At 40.0% G+C, this 21,043-nt stretch overlaps 1 protein-coding gene across 1 annotated transcript in view; it reads right to left on the reverse strand.

Moving 5' to 3' along the window:
• DTNBP1 (dystrobrevin binding protein 1) overlaps positions 1 to 21,043 on the reverse strand; it is a 471,889-nt gene that overhangs the window by 426,496 nt on the left and 24,350 nt on the right. Inside the window, exon 4 of the mRNA XM_053714763.1 lies at positions 6,063 to 6,123. Coding sequence (XP_053570738.1) covers positions 6,063 to 6,123 — 61 coding nt within the window. The remainder of the gene's footprint in view (positions 1 to 6,062; positions 6,124 to 21,043) is intronic.

Below are 21,043 nucleotides of genomic sequence, written 5' to 3' on the forward strand. Positions count from 1 at the left end.
CTAAAACCTATTTGAAGGGACATTAACACTAAATAAATGTTAGATAGAATGATGCATTCAAAGAAAAGTTTAACCTAAGATGTAGATGTATTTTTTTAAGTTTTTATTACCTATTTAAACATTGACAAAATAAGTGTAAAGTTTTAATGTCTATAAAACAATGGGAGCTGCCATGTTGTAACTTAGGTCACCTTCTCTGCTGTGGACAATTAGGGACAGTTATAAATAGCTCGCAAGAGTGCACAGCCAATGGCTGTGTGGAATATAAGTGTTCTGCAATTCCATTTCTAACAGGAACTGAAAAGCTCACAATTTCAGAATGGAATTACAGGAAAAGGGGACAAAATAAATAATGAAAGTATATTGCTGAGGTTTTTTTATATATAAACAATTTATCATTTTGTATTACCATCTCAAAGTCTTTATGGTCCCTTTAAAAAAAACAAAAAACAAACTAGAGCGGAGCATGAACTACAATTCTCATTAATTCACCAGATATCAACAGTTAGAGAGAACTGTGATTGGTTAGCACAAGTGCTTTTGTTCTGAAGGAAAGGAAATCAATGAAAAGAGAAAACATAAAAAACAGAATTTATGCTTACCTGATAAATTACTTTCTCCAACGGTGTGTCCGGTCCAGGGCGTCATCCTTACTTGTGGGGATATTCTCTTCCCCAACAGGAAATGGCAAAGAGTCCCAGCAAAGCTGGCCATATAGTCCCTCCTAGGCTCCGCCCACCCCAGTCATTCGACCGACGGACAGGAGGAAATATATATAGGAGAAACCATATAGTACCGTGGTGACTGTAGTTAGAGAAAATAATTCATCAGACCTGATTAAAAAACCAGGGCGGGCCGTGGACCGGACACACCGTTGGAGAAAGTAATTTATCAGGTAAGCATAAATTCTGTTTTCTCCAACATTGGTGTGTCCGGTCCACCTCGTCATCCTTACTTGTGGGAACCAATACCAAAGCTTTAGGACACGGATGAAGGGAGGGAGCAAATCAGGTTACCTAAACGGAAGGCGCCACAGCTTGCAAAACCTTTCTCCCAAAAATAGCCTCCGAAGAAGCAAAAGTATCAAATTTGTAAAATTTGGCAAAAGTGTGCAGTGAAGACCAAGTCGCTGCCTTACATATCTGGTCAACAGAAGCCTCGTTCTTGAAGGCCCATGTGGAAGCCACAGCCCTAGTGGAGTGAGCTGTGATTCTTTCAGGAGGCTGCCGTCCGGCAGTCTCATAAGCCAATCGGATGATGCTTTTAAGCCAAAAGGAAAGAGAGGTAGAAGTCGCTTTTTGACCTCTCCTTTTACCAGAATAAACAACAAACAAGGAGGATGTTTGTCTGAAATCTTTAGTAGCCTCTAAATAGAATTTTAGAGCACGGACAACGTCCAAATTGTGTAACAAACGTTCCTTCTTTGAAACTGGATTCGGACACAAAGAAGGTACAACTATCTCCTGGTTAATATTTTTGTTAGAAACAACTTTAGGAAGAAAACCAGGCTTAGTACGCAAAACCACCTTATCTGCATGGAACACCAGATAGGGCGGAGAACACTGCAGAGCAGATAACTCTGAAACTCTTCTAGCAGAAGAAATTGCAACTAAAAACAAAACTTTCCAAGATAGTAACTTAATATCTATGGAATGTAAAGGTTCAAACGAAACCCCTTGAAGAACTGAAAGAACTAGATTTAGACTCCAGGGAGGAGTCAAAGGTCTGTAAACAGGCTTGATCCTAACCAGAGCCTGAACAAATGCTTGAACATCTGGCACAGCTGCCAGTCTTTTGTGTAGTAAGACAGATAAAGCAGAGATCTGTCCCTTTAGAGAACTTGCAGATAATCCTTTCTCCAAACCTTCTTGTAGAAAGGAGAGAATCTTAGGAATTTTTATCTTATTCCATGGGAATCCTTTGGATTCACACCAACAGATATATTTTTTCCATATTTTATGGTAAATTTTTCTAGTTACAGGTTTCTGGCCTGAACCAGAGTATCTATCACAGAATCTGAAAACCCACGCTTCGATAGAATCAAGCGTTCAATCTCCAAGCCGTCAGCTGGAGGGAGACCAGATTTGGATGTTCGAATGGACCCTGAATGTTTGACTAAGAAAATGGCGTACCGGTCCCCATGAGGGGAAATGACAGCCTTCCAGCATTACACAGTCTTGTTAGAAATATGGCTAGTCATACCTTAAGCAGAAAAGTCTGCTAACTGTTTCCCCCAACTGAAGTTACTTCATCTCAACAGTCCTATGTGGAAACAGCAATCGATTTTAGTTACTGTCTGCTAAAATCATCTTCCTCTCACAAACAGAAATCTTCATCCTTTTCTGTTTCAGAGTAAATAGTACATACCAGCACTATTTTAAAATAACAAACACTTGATAGAAGAATAAAACTACATTTAAACACCAAAAAACTCTTAACCATCTCCGTGGAGATGTTGCCTGTGCAACGGCAAAGAGAATGACTGGGGTGGGCGGACCCTAGGAGGGACTATATGGCCAGCTTTGCTGGGACTCTTTGCCATTTCCTGTTGGGGAAGAGAATATCCCCACAAGTAAGGATGACGCCGTGGACCGGACACACCAATGTTGGAGAAATATACTCATATTTGAAAAGCATTTTGCAATGAATAATGCAGCTCATATGAAACAAGGTATTCACATACCCCTCTAGGTTGTAGGTTGATGTTATTTGAATAGCAGTAATTTGTCTGCTAGGTGGTGTTTAGGGTCCCTTTCAGAGCACCGAGTACGCTAATAAAAATGTATTAAAAATTAAATAAAGATAAAGACACCACTTTTGTAAGATGAGAAGCCCCTTGTTCAAATGAGAGGTTTTTGTCAGGTGGCTAAAAGGTGTTTTACTGATACAGACTTTAGAAAACAGAACAAAATCAGTAGGGTGGGCTATCCCCCCATATAGAGGGATGTGAAATCCTTATTTGAATGAAGCAATACTTATCTTTTCAAAAGAGTGATCCTGTGTCAGTGCCAGGTGATTGTCATTATCTCCTAGCATTGATCTGATTTTAGCAGTTCTGGTGACTGCCATAGCAATAACCTTCACCTCAAAGCAACCAGTTGCTATTCCGCTGATGTCAGGGCTTATAGATCTTAGTTTCTTTTTAAAAACTGCAAGTATCCAAATAACAAGCAAAATTCTTCATATGACCATTCTGTGTGTATTTTAGGTTTGTTTTTAACTCATTTTTACTAAGCTAAGCGAGTTTGTACAGGGGCAGGAAGAAGCATACATTTTCAAAATAAGTGCTCACCTATCTGCAAAATCATAATGGTTTAAAATGCATCGAATATTTGCTATAGCTTGATTTTTTATTCCCACTCATTTTTGGAAGAAAAAAATAAAATTAAAAAAAAATTGGAAAATGGTACAAAGTTAAAGGGACACTATACCCAAAAAAATATTTCATGATTAAGGTAGAGAATACAATTTTAAACAACATTCCAATTTACTTCTATTATCTAATTTGCTTCATTCTTTAGATATCCTTTAATTAAGAAATAGCAATGCATGTGGTGAGCCAATCACAGGAGGCATCTATGTGCAGCTACCAATCAGCAGCTACTAAGCATAGGTAGATATGCTTTTCAGCAAAGAATATCAAGAGAATGAAGCAAATTAGATAATAGAAGTAAATTAGAAAGTTGTTTATAATTGTATGCTCTTTCTAAATCATGGAAGAAAAAAAATTGGGTTTCATGTCCCTTTAAGGATTTTTTTTATTTATTTTTTAAGTGCGAACAGACAAACGGTTTCAGTACAGTGGTGTGTGATGGCTCAGTCCTGAAAGGGTTAAATGCAGTATTTATGCTTTTGAAGCCACACACGCGTTATGTGCATTTCTTCACAAGCTTGCTAGAGTTGTGTGCATTCTAATGGGTTTATAAGTACAGCTTAATATCCATTTAATGTTATCATGAAATCCATAATGTATCTCTTACCATTGCAGACCTACTAACTATCCCTATTTGAGAGGGACACATTGACTAACTGGGAAATTAGAAAAAAAATAAATCTATCCCCAGCTGCGGAATAATTCAGCAAACACATTAAAAAAAAAAAAAAAAAAACACGTTTTAAAAACTTTAGAAATTCATGATTGTATTTATTCTTTTAAGAGATTTTGTTTTTGTATTGTGGTGTGAAACATTTTCCTGCTTCCCTTCAAATTTTATTAAGCAGCTCCATCTTGTGGTTATGTTGGGTATGTTTGCTCAGGTTAAAATGTTTTGGACTATTTTAGGTATATCTTGATCAAGTATTGCTTTTTGACATTGGCTTCCAGTCCGTACTCTGCTTTTCTAAAGAGCTAGAGATTGTTAGATGAAGCATAGGCTGGGTCTCATGATGGGTCAATGAAGATGACTTGTCCAAATCACGGACTTAAAAAGGAAATCATTTTATCTCTCTATTTAAAGTGTATATTTTTTACATAGTATAAGTGCTATATATACTTATTTTGCATATTACTCAGTCGAACATTAAGTAGTGGAGTACTAAAGTTTTTAAAACGTGTTTTTTTTGGGGGTTTTTTAAGTGTTTGCCCATCTCTCTACCGGCGGCGGCTGTTGCCGGGATGGATCGCTCCTTGGGTTCTGGGATTTTCTGGTTGGGAGCTGTTGTTGAGATTTTTCAGCACTTTTCAGTGGGATGAGTCCCACGATGGCTTAAGACGGCTTTGTTGCCTGTGGAAGGGTCATCACGAGTTTGCCATAGGTGGCTCTGTGCCCTCTTGGAGAGCTCTTTTTAAGCTGCTGGGACGGTTTCCTGTCTCTGCTTGTCTATGCTTAACCTGACGGGTCTTGTCTAGGTTACAAGGGGGAACTTGCAGGTTTTCTGGAGCACCATAGTTCGTATGGTGCTGTGTCCGGGATTGAGGGGTGGCCTTCCGGTCATCTTAGTGACGTTTTCTCCTGACTATGGACTTATCTTCTGGTCCTTGTCCTCCTAGGGAGTTTGTTCCCTGGACAGTGGTCCTGCAGCGACCTCAGGTTGCTCTAAGTTAATTGATCTTTTGGATATCTCATGGGCCTCTATTCTCCCTTTCGGGGGTAGTATTTAGTCCACTAAAGTCAAGTTTCATGATTCAGATAATGTAGGCAATTTAAAAAAAAAAAAAAAAAAAAAAAAAACACCTTTCCAATATACTTCATTATCAAAATGTGCACAGTTGTTTTATATTTTCTGTGGCTCCACCTCCAACTGAGGATGTTCAAAAGTGCACAGTATAGACGTATATGCATTTTGTGATTGGCTAATTGTGGTCACTTGATACAGGGGGAGATAAAATTCAAAGTAAGTGCTACTTCATTGTCTTTTTATGGTGTATTTGTCAATTTTATTCTACTGTATTTAGTGGTCCTTTAAAGTGATGGTAAACTTTTCATGTTTTAAAAATCAGGTCCGGAATCTAATTGATAGTTTATTGAGAATTTAATTGATCCCGTCTAAAGATGCGCTGTAAATTATTTTTTTATCTAGTTGTGCCATTCTAATGCCCCGCGTTCTGACCACTCACTTCAAAACTCTTTCTTGTGAGAGCTAACGGTTTGAACTGTTCTCTAATCGGTGCTAGAGGGCAGATTAAAATAAATGATGAGTTTTGAAGTGGGCGGCCGGGGTGTGGGGTATTAGAATGGCACAACTAGATACAGCGCATCTTTATTATAAGTGATTAAAGTCCCTCTAAAATATCACTTTGATTCCGGAACTGATTTTAAAACATGTAAAGTTTACCATCACTTTAAGTGCACGGTGTCACAGCACCTAAAAATTGATTTCATGCAGGTGTAGCCAGCTTTATCACAATATGAATTAATTAATATGTATATAGTATATAATACACCGTGTGCTAATACAGTATTTCTTCTCCTTAAAGGATATAACATCATTTGAATTGGGCCATAATATTTTGAAGATCAGCAAAAACAAAAAAATTAAAAAAGGTGAGCACTAGGCAACAATTCAAGTACAGTAATTTAGATAAACATATTGTAAAGCATTCCAAAGAGTGAAGTATTTACCTCTCCAGCTTTAGCCGCCTCTTTAGCTCCTCTATGCAGGGCAGCCCAAGTATCTTCATATCTATCAAAATCCAGAAACCAACAAGACAGATGGTTATTAGATTCAGAGCTGCAAATCAGTGCCCACCATGAGCTAGGTTTGTAAAATAACACGAGAAGGCAATGTAGGCTGATCATTAGCAGTGATGTAAAACACTTATAACAATAATTATCATTAGCAAAATAGCCATGTATACTTCAATCAAGTGCGATCCTTGATCAAGGAAACTCATTTTCATGTGCTTAAATATGAAAAAGTTGTATTCAAATAAGATGCTTAAGTCATCATTTACATAATTAAAACATAACACCTCTTACCTCACAGTTTCTGCTCCACTTCTTATAGTGTGTAAATGAGCACATATAGGGCTCTATTTATCATTCCAATTCTCCTATATTTTCTCCTAAAAGTTCTCATGAGAAATAATTCCCCTATTTATCATTCAAAAATACTCCTAAAATTGGGCAAGTTCGACTGTAAAATTATCCTACTCTGTTCTAACTCTCCTTGGAGAACATGTTCTCCAAAAAAAGGGTTAAATTAGATCTTTTTAGTCGTATTTCATATAGTTCTCCTCATAATTCTCCTCGTTACAAATTTATCATTTATATTCTCCTGTGGAAGACTGAAAGTTCTCCTGCAAGTTCCTACCTTAAAGTTCTCCACAGCTAAAGTGGAGAACAGCATTAGAAATCTATTCTCTACCAGTTGTAGAAGCAGTTACACACAAAAAAGGGCCCTAGAAGGTGCAAAAATTATGTATAACCAAGCACAATAATAATGGTTATTGGAGTACAATAATAATTTATGATGGAGTAAAAAAAAATATATAATGGAGCACCAAAATAATATATAACAGAGCACAAAAATTATATCTATTGGGGCATAAAAATAAGATATAAAAAAGCACTAAAATTGAAGCACTAAAACAATGAAAATGTAGATCTAATTTCTTATATGAAAGTTTGCTGAAGCGGGGCGTTAACAAAGCTACTAGGAAGGCTGTATAAAGATTTCTATTGGTTTATATATGACCGACATGGAGAATAGTTGCTTATTTTTAGTGATAAATAAGGAGAAGATACTAATCTGAATGGAGAAATTTATCATTAGTTCTCCCCAGCTCTCCTCAGCTCTCCCATGGAGAAAAAAACAACATTTTTATGATAAATATGGGCGCACATGTGCGCTTCTCCTAAGGAGAGCTGTGGAGAACTGATAGAAGAACAGAAAGGAGAATTCCCCAAATGATTGATAAATAGAGCCCCAAATCCCACTTGTACTACTTATTTACACACAGTTTTTAATACAGTGAACATCTTAATTGAGTTTGCAAGACCAATCACAGACCCTTTTGGGGGGTCGTCGGTTCATCAGTAAGTTGTACTTTAAAGGGACAGTCTAGTCAAAATTAAACTTTCATGATTTAGATAGAGCATGCAACTTTCTAATTTATCTACCCAGGCACTGAACCAAATATGGGCCTGCTCCTAAGCTTAGCTTACATTTGTGCTTTTTCAAATAAAGATACCAAGAGAACAAAGAAAAAACAAACTTATGTAATAACTTATCTGATAAATTCATTTCTTTCATGGTGGCAAGAGTCCATGAGCTAGTGACGTATGGGATACACATTCCCACCAGGAGGGGGCAAAGTTTCCCAAACCTCAAATGCCCACAAACACACCTCCCACCTCACTTATACCTTAGTTTAACGTATAGCCAAGTTAGTGATGTGTAAAAGGAGTTAAAGAATAAAAAACATAAATTATGCTTACCTGATAAAAAAATTTTATTCTGACAGGAAGAGTCCACAGCTGCATTCATTACTTTTGGGAATTTAGAACCTGGCCACCAGGAGGAGGCAAAGACACCCCAGCCAAAGGCTTCAAATACCTCCCCCACTTCCCTCATCCCCCAGTCATTCTGTCAAAGGAACAAGGAACAGTAGGAGAAATATCAGGGTGAAAAAAGGTGCCAGAAGAACAAAAATGTACTGCCGCCCCATAGATAAAGCGTGGGCGGGAGCTGTGGACTCTTCCTGTCAGGAGAAAAGCAAATTATCAGGTAAGCATAATTTATGTTTTTCTTCTTAAACAGGAAGAGTCCACATCTGCATTCATTACTTTTGGGAAAACAATACCCAAGTTAGAGGACACTGAATGCAAACCAAGGGTGGGTACAAAAAAGGCGGTTCCTTCGAAAGGCACCACAGCCTGAAATTACCCGACAGCCTACAAAAAAAAAAAAACATAACGAAAAAAAGGGAAAAATTGGAGCCCGGGTAACCACTCATTAGTTACACAACCTGCAAAGTCGTGCTAGAGACCACTCAGACCTGCTGAGTCTGCTGAGCATAAGGCCTCCGAGGAGTCAGCCCTGCGGCACTCAACTCCCGAAAAATCTCTATCAACCCCTGAGAGGGAGAGTAGAGGAATCCAGGAGATTCGAAGGACCATCCAAAACTGACTTAAATCAAAAACTGGTCAAACTCTCTAGCTACCCCCGAAAGGGAGAATAGAGGCCCATGAGATATCCAAAAGATCAATTAACTTAGAGCAACCTGAGGTCGCTGCAGGACCACTGTCCAGGGAACAAACTCCCTAGGAGGACAAGGACCAGAAGATAAGTCCATAGTCAGGACAAAACGTCACTAAGACGACCGGAAAGCCACCCCTCAATCTCGGACACAGCACCATACGAACTATGGTGTTCCAGAAAACCTGCAAGTTCCCCCTTGTAACCTAGACAAGACCCGTCAGGTTAAGCATAGACAAGCAGAGACAGGAAACCGTCCCAGCAGCTTAAAAAGAGCTCTCCAAGAGGGCACAGAGCCACCTATGGCAAACTCGTGATGACCCTTCCACAGGCAACAAAGCCGTCTTAAGCCATCATGGGACTCATCCCACTGAAAAGTGCTGAAAAATCTCAACAACAGCTCCCAACCAGAAAATCCCAGAACCCAAGGAGCGATCCATCCCGGCAACAGACGCCGCCGGTAGAGAGATGGGCACTAAGAGTCACCCCAACAAAGGGGAGGACAGATTCATAAAAGTAAACGGTCCATGCTGCAAAGCAGACCGATCCACGACCTTCCTTCCAGGATAACGGTCCCAGCCCCAAGGCTAATGAAAGACCTTTTACAGACAAGAGTCTCAGACTTTTGGAAGAAAAAAGGATGGATCTACGAGGCATCAAGCCCCAGAGTAGAACTCTGACCACTACTACAAAATTAGCATGCTACCCTGAACCAGGACAGGAACCTCATGCTCGGGTCCCAGGACCCCTACACTGCAGCCTTCCATAAGGGAAGAAACACTCTGACCTACAGCATTCCGATACAAGACATCAATTCCATGATACTGAGAAAGCAAGAGAAGGAAAAAATCCTATGAGGCAAGAAAAATAAGGACCCACATGCCCTTTACAGATACTGAGGTACCTCCAACAAAGGAGAACACTTAAAAATCCCTTCCCCACCCTAGGTCAGAAGAAGATTAAACAACGGAAAACGCCCTACTAGAGGCCAACCCTCTGCCAATATTGTCAGTCCAGTGGGATAACAACTGGAGCCTACTAGGAAGCATCAGATGTCCCAGCAGACAAGTAAGGACCCGTCGGAAAACCTCAAACTAAAGACTCAGGATGATATTAATATATCATAAGAGTCAGAAAACCCCCGTCCCCTCCAAAGGGACATGCGGGAGAACCAAACCCAATGATTAAGCAGAACCGTCCATACCCTTTCCAGGCAAGAGACATGGTCCTAAGCTGGAGTCCTCGAAAAAACGGAACCGATCCGAAGATCTGAAGGCCCCTGAGGAACACATAAGGTGCCTCCTATGGTTAGGAGCGCACCCAGACAGAGCCTTCCGCCATCTAAAGTCCTTAGATGTAAAGTACCTAGCAACATCCACAAACTCAAGAATCTGAAAAGAACTCCCGACCGGTTTAGGAAAGGGCCACCAGTACCCTTGGATCACAAGGTAATCCATGTAAACAGGCCTGACGACCTGACCCCATGCTGAAAGGCTAAATGGTCAGTTTCCTGACCTCAGACAGGCGAAAAGACTAACTGACCCCAGACCTCCTACCCTCAAGCCCGAAAGGCTATATCTGCAATAATATTGACAGGTAGCAGCCGAGAATCAAAAGACCATGGCATGAGAAGGGGCAGTTTTTATCTGGAGAAGACAACAGTCTCCAGAGATCCCTGCAGGATCGGTCTCCCGACATCCTTGAAATGGAATAACAACGGTAGCCTTGCAGCTCCTGGTAGAACGGCAGGGAGACCCTTGCACTCCACACACTAGAGCAAACGAAACACTTAGACAAAGATGAAGGACATGTCCACTCATCTATAACAAATGACCTAACCCAAGACGGGAGGAAAGAAAACTTCGCCACCGTAAAAGGAATGCGACTAGGCTACAAAAGTCGTCATCCGGAGATACCACAAGTGAATACGTAAATCATCTACTATTCAGATACTAAACCTTCGGAAATCAATCACATCTCCAAACATCCAAAGGAATGGAAGCCCGCGGTTCCAAGTCCCCAGGGACCCTTGAAACCACGATGAGGTCTAAAAAAAAAAAAAGTTGGTCATGCATCTCAAGCAATATCGCCAGAAAAAAACAACCTATCAGAGCACACAACCTTCCTACCAGAAGCGTTGGATCTACGCCCCAGGCCCCAAACTTTGTTGCAGGATCCGAGTCCGGAATCCATAACACTAGGCCTTAAGAGACACCTTTTTTTTTTTTTTTTAAAAGCCGACAGGCTAATCAGCACCACGAGGGTGACATGAAACCAAAAAAAAGTAGACAGCGCCCGACCAGTACCTGCCTGGTACAAAAGCACCCCAGATCTGTCTAAGATCCAAGAAAAATTGACCCAAAGGCTCGATAATATGAACTAGAAACATAACCTCTGACTTAACCAAAGTGCGCAGCTTCTGAGGAAGTGCCCATGCGACAACAAAATCGCAAGTATCGGTACCAGAGAAAGAACGTTCTCAACGAAAGTTATATCAGCCATGAGCTTTATACAAATTAAAATCAAATACATCCTATACGGATCTAAATTAAAAGTAAGGCAACACCCGCGGGTGAACGCCCAAGGGAAAAAAAGGGTATGCCCAACCGGACCAGCCGATCAGAGGGCCTCCTTCACCCAAGCTCAGAACTGGAACCGATACATAAAATAAAGAAAAACTGAGACAAGGAGATTAGCTTCATCCCCAACCATCTATCCAGGTTGCCATCTGGAATCTAAGGCCTCGAATCCCTCGGCCCACTAGGACTGGGATCCTCTAGCAACGCCAAAATATGTCTTAGTAGGACACAAAAACGTGCCAACCTATAGCGGAAGGCAAAATTATCCCTTGCCGGATCGACAAACAACTCCGGCCCCAAGGTTGGGGCCCCTAAAGCCTCAGAGGCCCCCGCTTCTCCAGGAGGCCGAACTGAATCAGGCAAACCCCTGCCCAGCGGGGGCCCTGGTAGACAGAACACGGACAGTATCTTAGAAAGATTTCACTTGGGAGATACAAATGTGCCAAGGCTGCAGATATGGCCATGCGGAACCATGCCGTAACTTCTGGAGGAAACGGAGACATCCGCATCGGAGACATCCGTGTCTAAAATGTTAGAATCCTCCATCATGAGATTACAAAAATGACAAACGGTAACCGACACCTTCTTTACACCGCCAATGGCTGGGGCACTCACCACCTCCTGTGAACCAGACAACCCATGAGCAGACTCTCTCTGTCGACACACGGTCAGCATACGGAAGTGAAAAAGCAATGTAACATCACCTGGTAACGAGATGCACCATCCAAGTCATAAAATAGCGTGCAAATCCAAAGATCGCACCAAATGACAATAAGGCCGTTAATGTTCCGAAAAGCCATGAAAAACAGCTTTATCTGTATGAAAAATCAGATAAGGAGACTCACAAAAGAGAGCAGGCAATTCAGAAACTCTTCTAGCAGAAGAGATAGCCAAAAGAAAAGGAAATTTATGCTTACCTGATAAATTGATTTCTTCTACGATACAAGTCCACGGATTCATCCTTACTTGTGGGATATTATCCTCCTGCTAACAGGAAGTGGCAAAGGGCGCCACAGCAGAGCTGTATATATAGCTCCTCCCTTCTCTCCACGCCCAGTCATTTGACCAAAGGTATAGGAAGAGAAAAGAAAAGCTAAAAGGTGCAGAGGTGACTGAAGTTTTGAACATAAAAATATAATCTGTCTAATATGACAGGGAGGGCCGTGGACTCGTCGTATCGTAGAAGAAATCAATTTATCAGGTAAGAATAAATTTCCTTTTCTTCTACTAGATACGACGAGTCCACGGATTCATCCTTACTTGTGAGATACAATACCAAAGCTACAGGACACAGATGAACGGGAGGGACAAGACAGATACCTAAACAGAAGGCACCACTGCTTGAAGAACTTTTCTCCCAAAAACAGCCTCAGAAGAAGCAAAAGTATCAAATTTGTAAAATTTGGAAAAAGTATGAAGGGAGGACCAAGTCACAGCCTTACAAATCTGTTCAACAGAAGCATCGTTTTTAAAAGCCCATGTGGAAGCCACCGCTCTAGTAGAATGAGCTGTAATCTTTTCAGGAGGCTGCTGTCCAGCAGTCTCGTATGTCAAACGGATGATGCTTTTCAGCCAAAAAGAAAGAGAGGTAGCCGTAGCTTTTTGACCCCTACGCTTTCCAGAATAAACAACAAATAGAGAAGATGTTTGACGGAAATCCATGGTCGCTTGTAAGTAAAACTTCAAGACACGAACCACGTCCAGATTATGTAATAGACGCTCCTTCTTAGAAGAATTAGGACATAGAGAAGGAACAACAATTTCCTGATTAATATTCTTATTTGAAACAACCTTAGGAAGGAATCCAGGTTTAGTACGCAACACCACCTTATCGGAATGGAATATAAGATAAGGCGAATCACATTGTAATGCAGAAAGCTCAGAAACTCTTCGAGCAGAAGAGATAGCAACTAAAAACAAGACTTTAGAAGATAAAAGCTTAATATCTATGGAATGCATAGTTTCAAACGGAACCCCTTGAAGAACATTTAGAACTAAATTCAAACTCCATGGCCGAGCAACAGGTTTAAATACAGGCTTGATTCTGACTAAAGACTGACAAAAAGACTGACCATCTGGGACATCCGCCAGACGCTTGTGTAATAAGATTGACAAAGCAGAAATTTGTCCCTTTAAGGAACTAGCCGATAATCCCTTCTCCAATCCTTCTTGGAGAAAGAACAAAATACTAGGAATCCTAACCTTACTCCATGAGTAGCCCTTGGATTCACACCAATAAAGATATTTACGCCATATCTTATGGTAAATTTTCCTGGTGACAGGCTTCCGAGCCTGAATCAAGGTATCAATAACTGACTCAGAGAATCCCTGCTTAGATAAAATCAAGTGTTCAATCTCCAGGCAGTCAGCTGCAGAGAATTTAGATTTGGATGTTGGAACGGACCTTGAATGAGAAGGTCCTGTCTCAGTGGCAGTTTCCACGGTGGCAGAGATGACATTTCCACTAGATCTGCATACCAAGTCCTGCGTGGCCACGCAGGCGCTATCAAGACTACCGAAGCCCTCTCCTGTTTGATTCTGGCAATCAGACGATGCAGGAGAGGAAAAGGAGGAAACACATAAACCAGGTTGAACGACCAAGGTACTGCTAGAGCATCTATCAGTACTGCTTGGGGATCCCTTGATCTGGACCCGTAACAAGGAAGTTTGGCATTCTGACGAGATGCCATCAAATCCAATTCCGGTGTGCCCCATGGATGGATCAATGCCGCAAACACCTCCGGATGGAGCTCCCGCTCCCCCGGATGAAAAGTCTGACGACTTAGAAAATCTGCTTCCCAGTTCTCTACTCCTGGGATATAGATTGCGGATAGATGGCAAGAGTGATTCTCCGCCCATCGAATTATCTTGGAAACCTATATCATCGCTAAAGAACTCTTTGTTCCCCCTTGATGATTGATATATGCTACAGTCGTGATATTGTCCGACTGGAATCTTATGAATTTGGCCAAGGCCACGCTTGAAGCGCATTGAATATCGCCTTCAGGGAATTCCAGACTGCCCCCCAGCCCAGGAGGCTGGCATCCGTCGTCACTATTACCCATGCTGGCCTGCGGAAGCATATTCCCTGGGACAGATGGTCCTGTGATAACCACCAAAGAAGAGAGTCTCTGGTCTCTAGATCCAGAGTTATCTGAGGAGATAAATCCACATAATCCCCATTCCACTGTCTGAGCATGCACAGCTGCAGTGGTCTGAGATGAATGCGAGCAAATGGAACGATGTCCATTACCGCTACCATTAATCCGATGACCTCCATACACTGCGCCACTGATGGCCGAGGAATGGATTGAAGTGCTCGGCAAGTAGTTAGGATTATTGACTTTCTGACCGCGGTCAGAAATATTTTCATGTCTACCGAGTCTATCAGAGTTCCTAAGAATGGAACTCTTGTCAGTGGAACTAGTGAACTCTTTTGTATATTCACCTTCCACCCGTGAGTTCTTAGAAAAGCCAAGACGATGTCCGTGTGAGATTTGGCTAGCTGGCAAGTTGATGCCTGAATCAAAATGTCATCCAGATAGGGCGCCACTGCTATGCCCCGCAGCCTTAGAAACGCCAGAAGGGACCCTAGCACCTTTGTGAAAATTCTGGGAGCTGTGGCCAACCCGAAAGGGAGTGCCACAAACTGGTAGTGTTTGTCCAGGAAGGCGAACCTGAGAAACCTTTAAATCCACGGTAGTCATATATTGAACCTCCTGGATCATTGGTAAAATATTTCGAATGGTCTCCATCTTGAACGATGGGACTCTGAGAAATTTGTTTAGGTATTTGAGATCTAAAATCGGTCTGAAGGTACCCTCTTTTTTTGGGAACCACGAACAGATTTGAGTAAAACCCCTGCCCCGTTCTAGTTTTGGAACTGGGCAGATTACACCAATGGTATATAGGTCTTTTACACAGCATAAGAACGCCTCTCTTTTTGTCTGGTCTACAGACAAACATGAAAGATGAAATCTCCCGCTTGGGAGAAAATCCTTGAATTCTAGTGATACCCCCCTGGGTCACGATTTCTAATGCCCAGGGATCCTGAACATTCCTTGCCCAAGCCTGAACGAAGAGAGAAAGCCTGCCCCCTACTAGATCCGGTCCCGGGTCGGGGGCTGCCCCTTCATGCTGTCTTGGTAGCAGCAGCAGGTTTCTTGGCCTGTTTACCTTTATTCCAGGTCTGGTTAGGTCTCCAGACTGACTTGGATTGTGCAAAATTCCCCTCCTGTTTTGTGGCGGAGGAGGAAGTAGAGGGTCCACCTTTAAAGTTTCGAAAGGAATGAAAATTATTTTGTTTGACCCTCATTTTAACCGTCTTGGCCTGGGGAAGGGCATGACCTTTACCTCCAGTAATGTCGGAAATGATCTCCTTTAGTTCAGGCCCGAATAGGGTCTTACCTTTAAAAGGAATAGCTAAAAGCTTAAATTTTGATGACACATCAGCAGACCAAGACTTAAGCCATAACCCTCTACGCGCTAAAATGGAAAAGCCTGCATTCTTTGCCGCTAACTTAGCCATTTGAAAAGCGGCATCTGTAATAAAAGAATTAGCTAGCTTGAGAGCCTTAATTCTATCCAAAATATCATCTAATGGGGTCTCAACCTTTAGAGACTCCTCTAGAGCCTCAAACCAAAAAGCTGCTGCAGTAGTTACTGGAACAATGCACGCCATAGGTTGTAAAAGAAAACCCTGATGAATAAACAATTTCTTTAGAAGACCCTCTAATTTTTTATCCATAGGATCTTTGAAAGCACAACTGTGTTCAATAGGGATAGTTGTACGCTTAGCTAGGGTAGAAATAGCTCCCTCCACCTTAGGGACCGTCTGCCAGGAATCCCAAATGGTGTCAGATATGGGAAACATTTTCTTAAAAGTAGGAGGGGGAGAGAACGGAATGCCTGGTCTATCCCATTCCTTAGTGACAATGTCCGAAATCCTTCTAGGGACTGGAAAAACATTAGTGTAAGTAGGGACCTCGCTAAAACCTCCCGGAGTAACAAGCGGAGGTGTTCAAGCTTAAACTTAAAGGCCGTCACATCTGAGTCTGTTTAAAGGAACATCTTTCCTGAGTCTGAAAGCCTTGAAGAAAATAAAAACTATCATTTTATCACCTCTTTCACTTTAGCTCTTCCTATCACTTAGAGTAGGCAAAGAATGACAGGGGGTGGAGAGAAGGGAGGAGCTATATATACAGCTCTGCTGTGGTGCTCTTTGCCACTTCCTGTTAGCAGGAGGATAATATCCCACAAGTAAGGATGAATCCGTGGACTTGTCGTATCTAGTAGAAGAAAACCATTTACGGTTTTTCTTAGTATCCTTTCAATTCATCTTTTATTTTAAAATTTTGGCTGATTTGGTTGCTATTTTGTATGCTTTGTTACATTCCTTATATATTTGGAATGTTGAATATGTACCATTTTCTTTTAATAATTTAAATGCCCTATATTTTTTCCTTATTTCTCTTAGCACATTTTTATTTAGCCACATTTGCTTGGATTTATTTATTTTACTTTTATAACCATGTGGTATTTGTTGAGGTGTATATTTATTAAACACAATTTTAAATGTTATCCATTATCCTCTGCATTTTTATTAGAGAATACTTAGTCCCAATTTAAGTTATTTAACAATTTCCTTAAATCATTGAATTTTGCTTTTTTTAAATTAAAAGTCTTAGTTGAAACCTTATAACACTGCTTATGGAAAGGGATTTCAAATATGACCATGTTATGATCACTGTTACCGAAATGTTTTTTGACTTCTTTGTTTGATATTATTTCTGTATTGTGTGATAGCACTAAATCCAATACAGCTTTATTCCTAGTTGGCTCCTCTATTAATTGTGACATGAAGTTATCTTTGATAATATTAAAAAAAAAATCTCCCTTAGCTGTATTACTAGTTTCATTGGCCAAGTTTATGTTGAGGTAGTTAAAAATTTCCCATAATTACAGCACTGGCATTATTAGCAGCCTTTCCTGTTTGCGTTAGTAGCCAAGTTTCTTCCAGGTCACTAAAGTTAGGGGGCTTTAAAGGGACAGTCTAGTCCAAAACAAACTTTCATGATTCAGATAGGGCATGTAATATTAAACAATTTTCCAATTTACTTTTATCACCAACTTTGCTTTGTTCTCTTAGTATTCTTAGTTGAAAGCTTAACCTAGGAGGTTCATATGCTAATTTCTTAGACCTTGAAGGCCGCCTCTTAAGAATGCATTTTAACAGGTTTTTCACCACTAGAGGGTGTTAGTTCATGTTTTTCATATAGATAACACTGTGCTCATGCACGTGAAGTTACCTGGGAGCTATCACTGATTGGCTAAACTGCAAGTCTGTCAAAAGAACTGAAATAAAGGGGCAGTTTGCAGAGGCTTAGATACAAGATAATCACAGAGGTAAAAAATATATAAATATAACTGTGTTGGTTATGCAAAACTGGGGAATGGTTAAAAAAGGGACTCTCTTTTAAAACAATAACAATTCAAGTGTAGACTGTCCCTTTAAGCATGTTACTAGTAATACTTTCATAATCGATTAAATGGCCGATTATTTTTTCGATTAATCGACTAAAAAAAAAAAAAAATCCACATAATGAGTGTTGCAAATATAAACTTCAGATTAAAACGTTACAACCTTACATTAACAAAACTGTTTGTCCAATTTTAAGCAGCAGAACAAATTTTTACGATAAACAGTTTCAAAAGAGGTAGAACTAGAAAGAGTTAGACGATCACTGTTTATAACATTCTGTTATTCACTCTTTCAGAAACTTTGCATAGAAATGCAAAAATGTCAACATGGCCTCATGCTCCTTGCCTAGGCTGGCTCTTTTTGCAAGCTATTTTGGTGTTGAGGTGTTTGAGATGCATAAGTATTGTTTTGTCAATTTCACCACGGTGGGATATTTATCTTTGTTAACTCTCCACCAAGGCAAAGGGTTTTCCTCCTTGGCAAAGGGCCTCTTAAAGTAAGTCTGGACTTCATTCTAACATAAAAATATCTTGAATATCTATATGCAATGGTAAATAACCAGCTATAAGTTTAGGGAAAAATAATATCTAGTTAGCTCTTAAAAAAAAAGATATATAAAATCTGGTACATATTACAATTAAATTAAAAATATAAAAAACAAAGTCAAAAGCTCTAATGACTATATATCAATAACAGGACAAAGCCTTACACATTTATCTATACAGTACATATAGTCAGCAATAGCCAGCGATCCGCTAATAAATTGTACAAACAGGTAATAGTCATCAATTCATATAACAACTCCCATCAATCTAGAGCTAGGTATAAATAACAAGCGTAGCACTATATCATGCAAAGCATAGTCCCAAATCACTTAATTTAATATAAACATTCCAAATGATGACTCCTACTATTTCTGGGTTGCACATAAACCAAGAGTAGTTGTAAACTTATACTGTCCTGAATAAATGAATGAAAAGTAAACTTCTGTAGACGAAGTACATAACCATAAAACACAATACCATGTGCAGGAACTCATTGGAGTGGAGCAGCTGGTGTTGTGCACAAACCAACTAATTGCAAACCAACTAAAAGATTATGAGATTCGTTGACAACTATTTTCATAATCTATTATTATCGATTATATCGATTAGTTGTTGCTTTTTATTTTAAGCCACAGTGTCATCACCTGTATCATAATAAATATCTCCCCTGATTGTAGGTTTAAGGTCAGGTTTAATATACATGCAAATTCCTCCACCCCTTTTATTACTCCTGACCCTTTTAAATACGTTTACTGCCAAGTCATGTGAATCGCCCCACCAAGTTTCAGTTATACTAATAATATCAAAGTCCTCTTCTGCAACTAAGAGCTCCAGTTCTCCCTTTTTATCTGTAACACTTCTTGCATTTGCTCTCATACATTTAATTTGTTTGTGCTTTCTGCTGCTACTTGGTGTGCTTTCCTTCAAACTTTGTAATGTGACATTTCCTATGTGTGGTCTTCTATCACCCATTTCTTGAGATATTCCAAGTGTGTCATATTCACAGACTGGTCTGTCTGTTCTATAAGGTTTGGACTGACCGTTCCTGCCTTTGTCTAGTTTAAACGACCGATAAATTTGACATTTCAACAGCGCATAAAATGTTTTATTATTGCAACATAAATTCATTATTTATTTTGCAGCCTTTTGCTGTAAAATACATCTAAAAATGTGTTTCACTTTCTCACAGGGAGGTTTGGTTAATACTTTAAAAAAAGTATTTTATACTTTCCAAAAGTATTACCTTGGAGGTCCTTGCTTTGTGCTTTCTATCCAACTCCCTGAACTCATTTTTTAGGACACGTCATCTTCATTAGTGCCAACATGCACCATGACTGCAGGATCAGACGTAGATACCACTAACAATGTATCAATACGCTCCACAATATGCCTAACAAGTCCCTGGAAGACAGCAAACTGTTCTATTTAAGGGATCTGGATGACAAATTACCCTATTAACCTTCCTAATAATACAGTTTCCTACAACCAACATCTGCCTCAGGCCCAGACTTGTATGCCCCTCTTCCATGACTGAAGGACTCTTCACTCTATTAGGCCGAACAGCCCTCTCTGACATTTTCACCCCTGAACTAATATCCCCAGCATCTTCACCAAATCTGGTAAATCTATAGGGGTTGTACCAGCTCAGAACTAGCCTGCCTCTTCTGCTTACCTTGACTTCCCCTTCTAACTGTGAGCCAGCTACTTGCCGGAGTCTGCCAGTCTGAATCCTCTCCATTTCCACTGATAGAACCATGATCAACCTGCTCGGTCATATCCATTTCCCTTTTAAGTGTCTGAATGTCATGCAGTGTTGCAATTTGTTCCTTTAGAACTCTAATACACTTCTAAAAAAACATTCTTACTAAAAAATACAAAAAAGACTTATATTAACCCTTGGTTACTATAACCCTCTAACCACTTAGTTGTTCTAACTCCCTTAGTGGTCAAACTCTATACTTAAACAGTGAAAGTTAATGTAACATGGAAAAATATTACAGCAAACCTCTCAAAACAAGGCTCAAAGAGTTAATGAGATGAATTTATAGTGTTTGTAGGCCCACACAGGTAAAACTAATCCCTCTCCAAATTACTCACACAAGAAGATGGGGAGGGGAAAAAAAACAGGAATCAGTTAAATAACAAACTGAAATAAACAGTTAAATGTAAATTTTAATTTTGAACCCCTTATGCAGCAATCAATTTAAAATCTCCCTTAGTGTGCAAACGCTATACTTATGATGACATGACTAAGAAACTATTGAAGGTTTGAAACGTTGTTGGTATTGTTTGTTAAACTTATGGACCCTGCCTAAGAAATAAAGGTCTTTTAAAAAAATAATTGGAGGCTGGAAAAATTGATTATTTGCAAACTCTATACTTAAACAGTGAAACTTATTTGAACAGGGAAAAAGATTATAGCAAGCCTCTCAGACATATGTTCCATTTGTTACTTCAATTCCTGAAAATGTTTTTTTGTGTGCTAAAGGCGTTTTGAGAATACATTTTTATTTTAATAAAATCAAATTTTTTGTTTATATTTGAAGCCCAGGGGCGTATTTTGGCCTAGGCAAACAAGGCACTTGTCTAGGGCGGCAGGTTAGGAGGGGGCAGCACTTTTTTATGGCTTTATTTGTAAGAAGCTTAAAGTTATTTTAAAAGTATTATACAGATAATAGGAGATTTTGCCCTAAGAGCTTACATTCTATGGGGATATAATATGAGACTGCCCATGGAACTTACAGTTTAGAGGTAGCTCTGAACCTTTTTTTTTTTTTTATTCAGCTAGCTATTCCCTT

Source organism: Bombina bombina, chromosome 5 (genome assembly GCF_027579735.1).
Source record: "Bombina bombina isolate aBomBom1 chromosome 5, aBomBom1.pri, whole genome shotgun sequence".
Taxonomy (NCBI): Eukaryota; Metazoa; Chordata; class Amphibia; order Anura; family Bombinatoridae; genus Bombina; species Bombina bombina.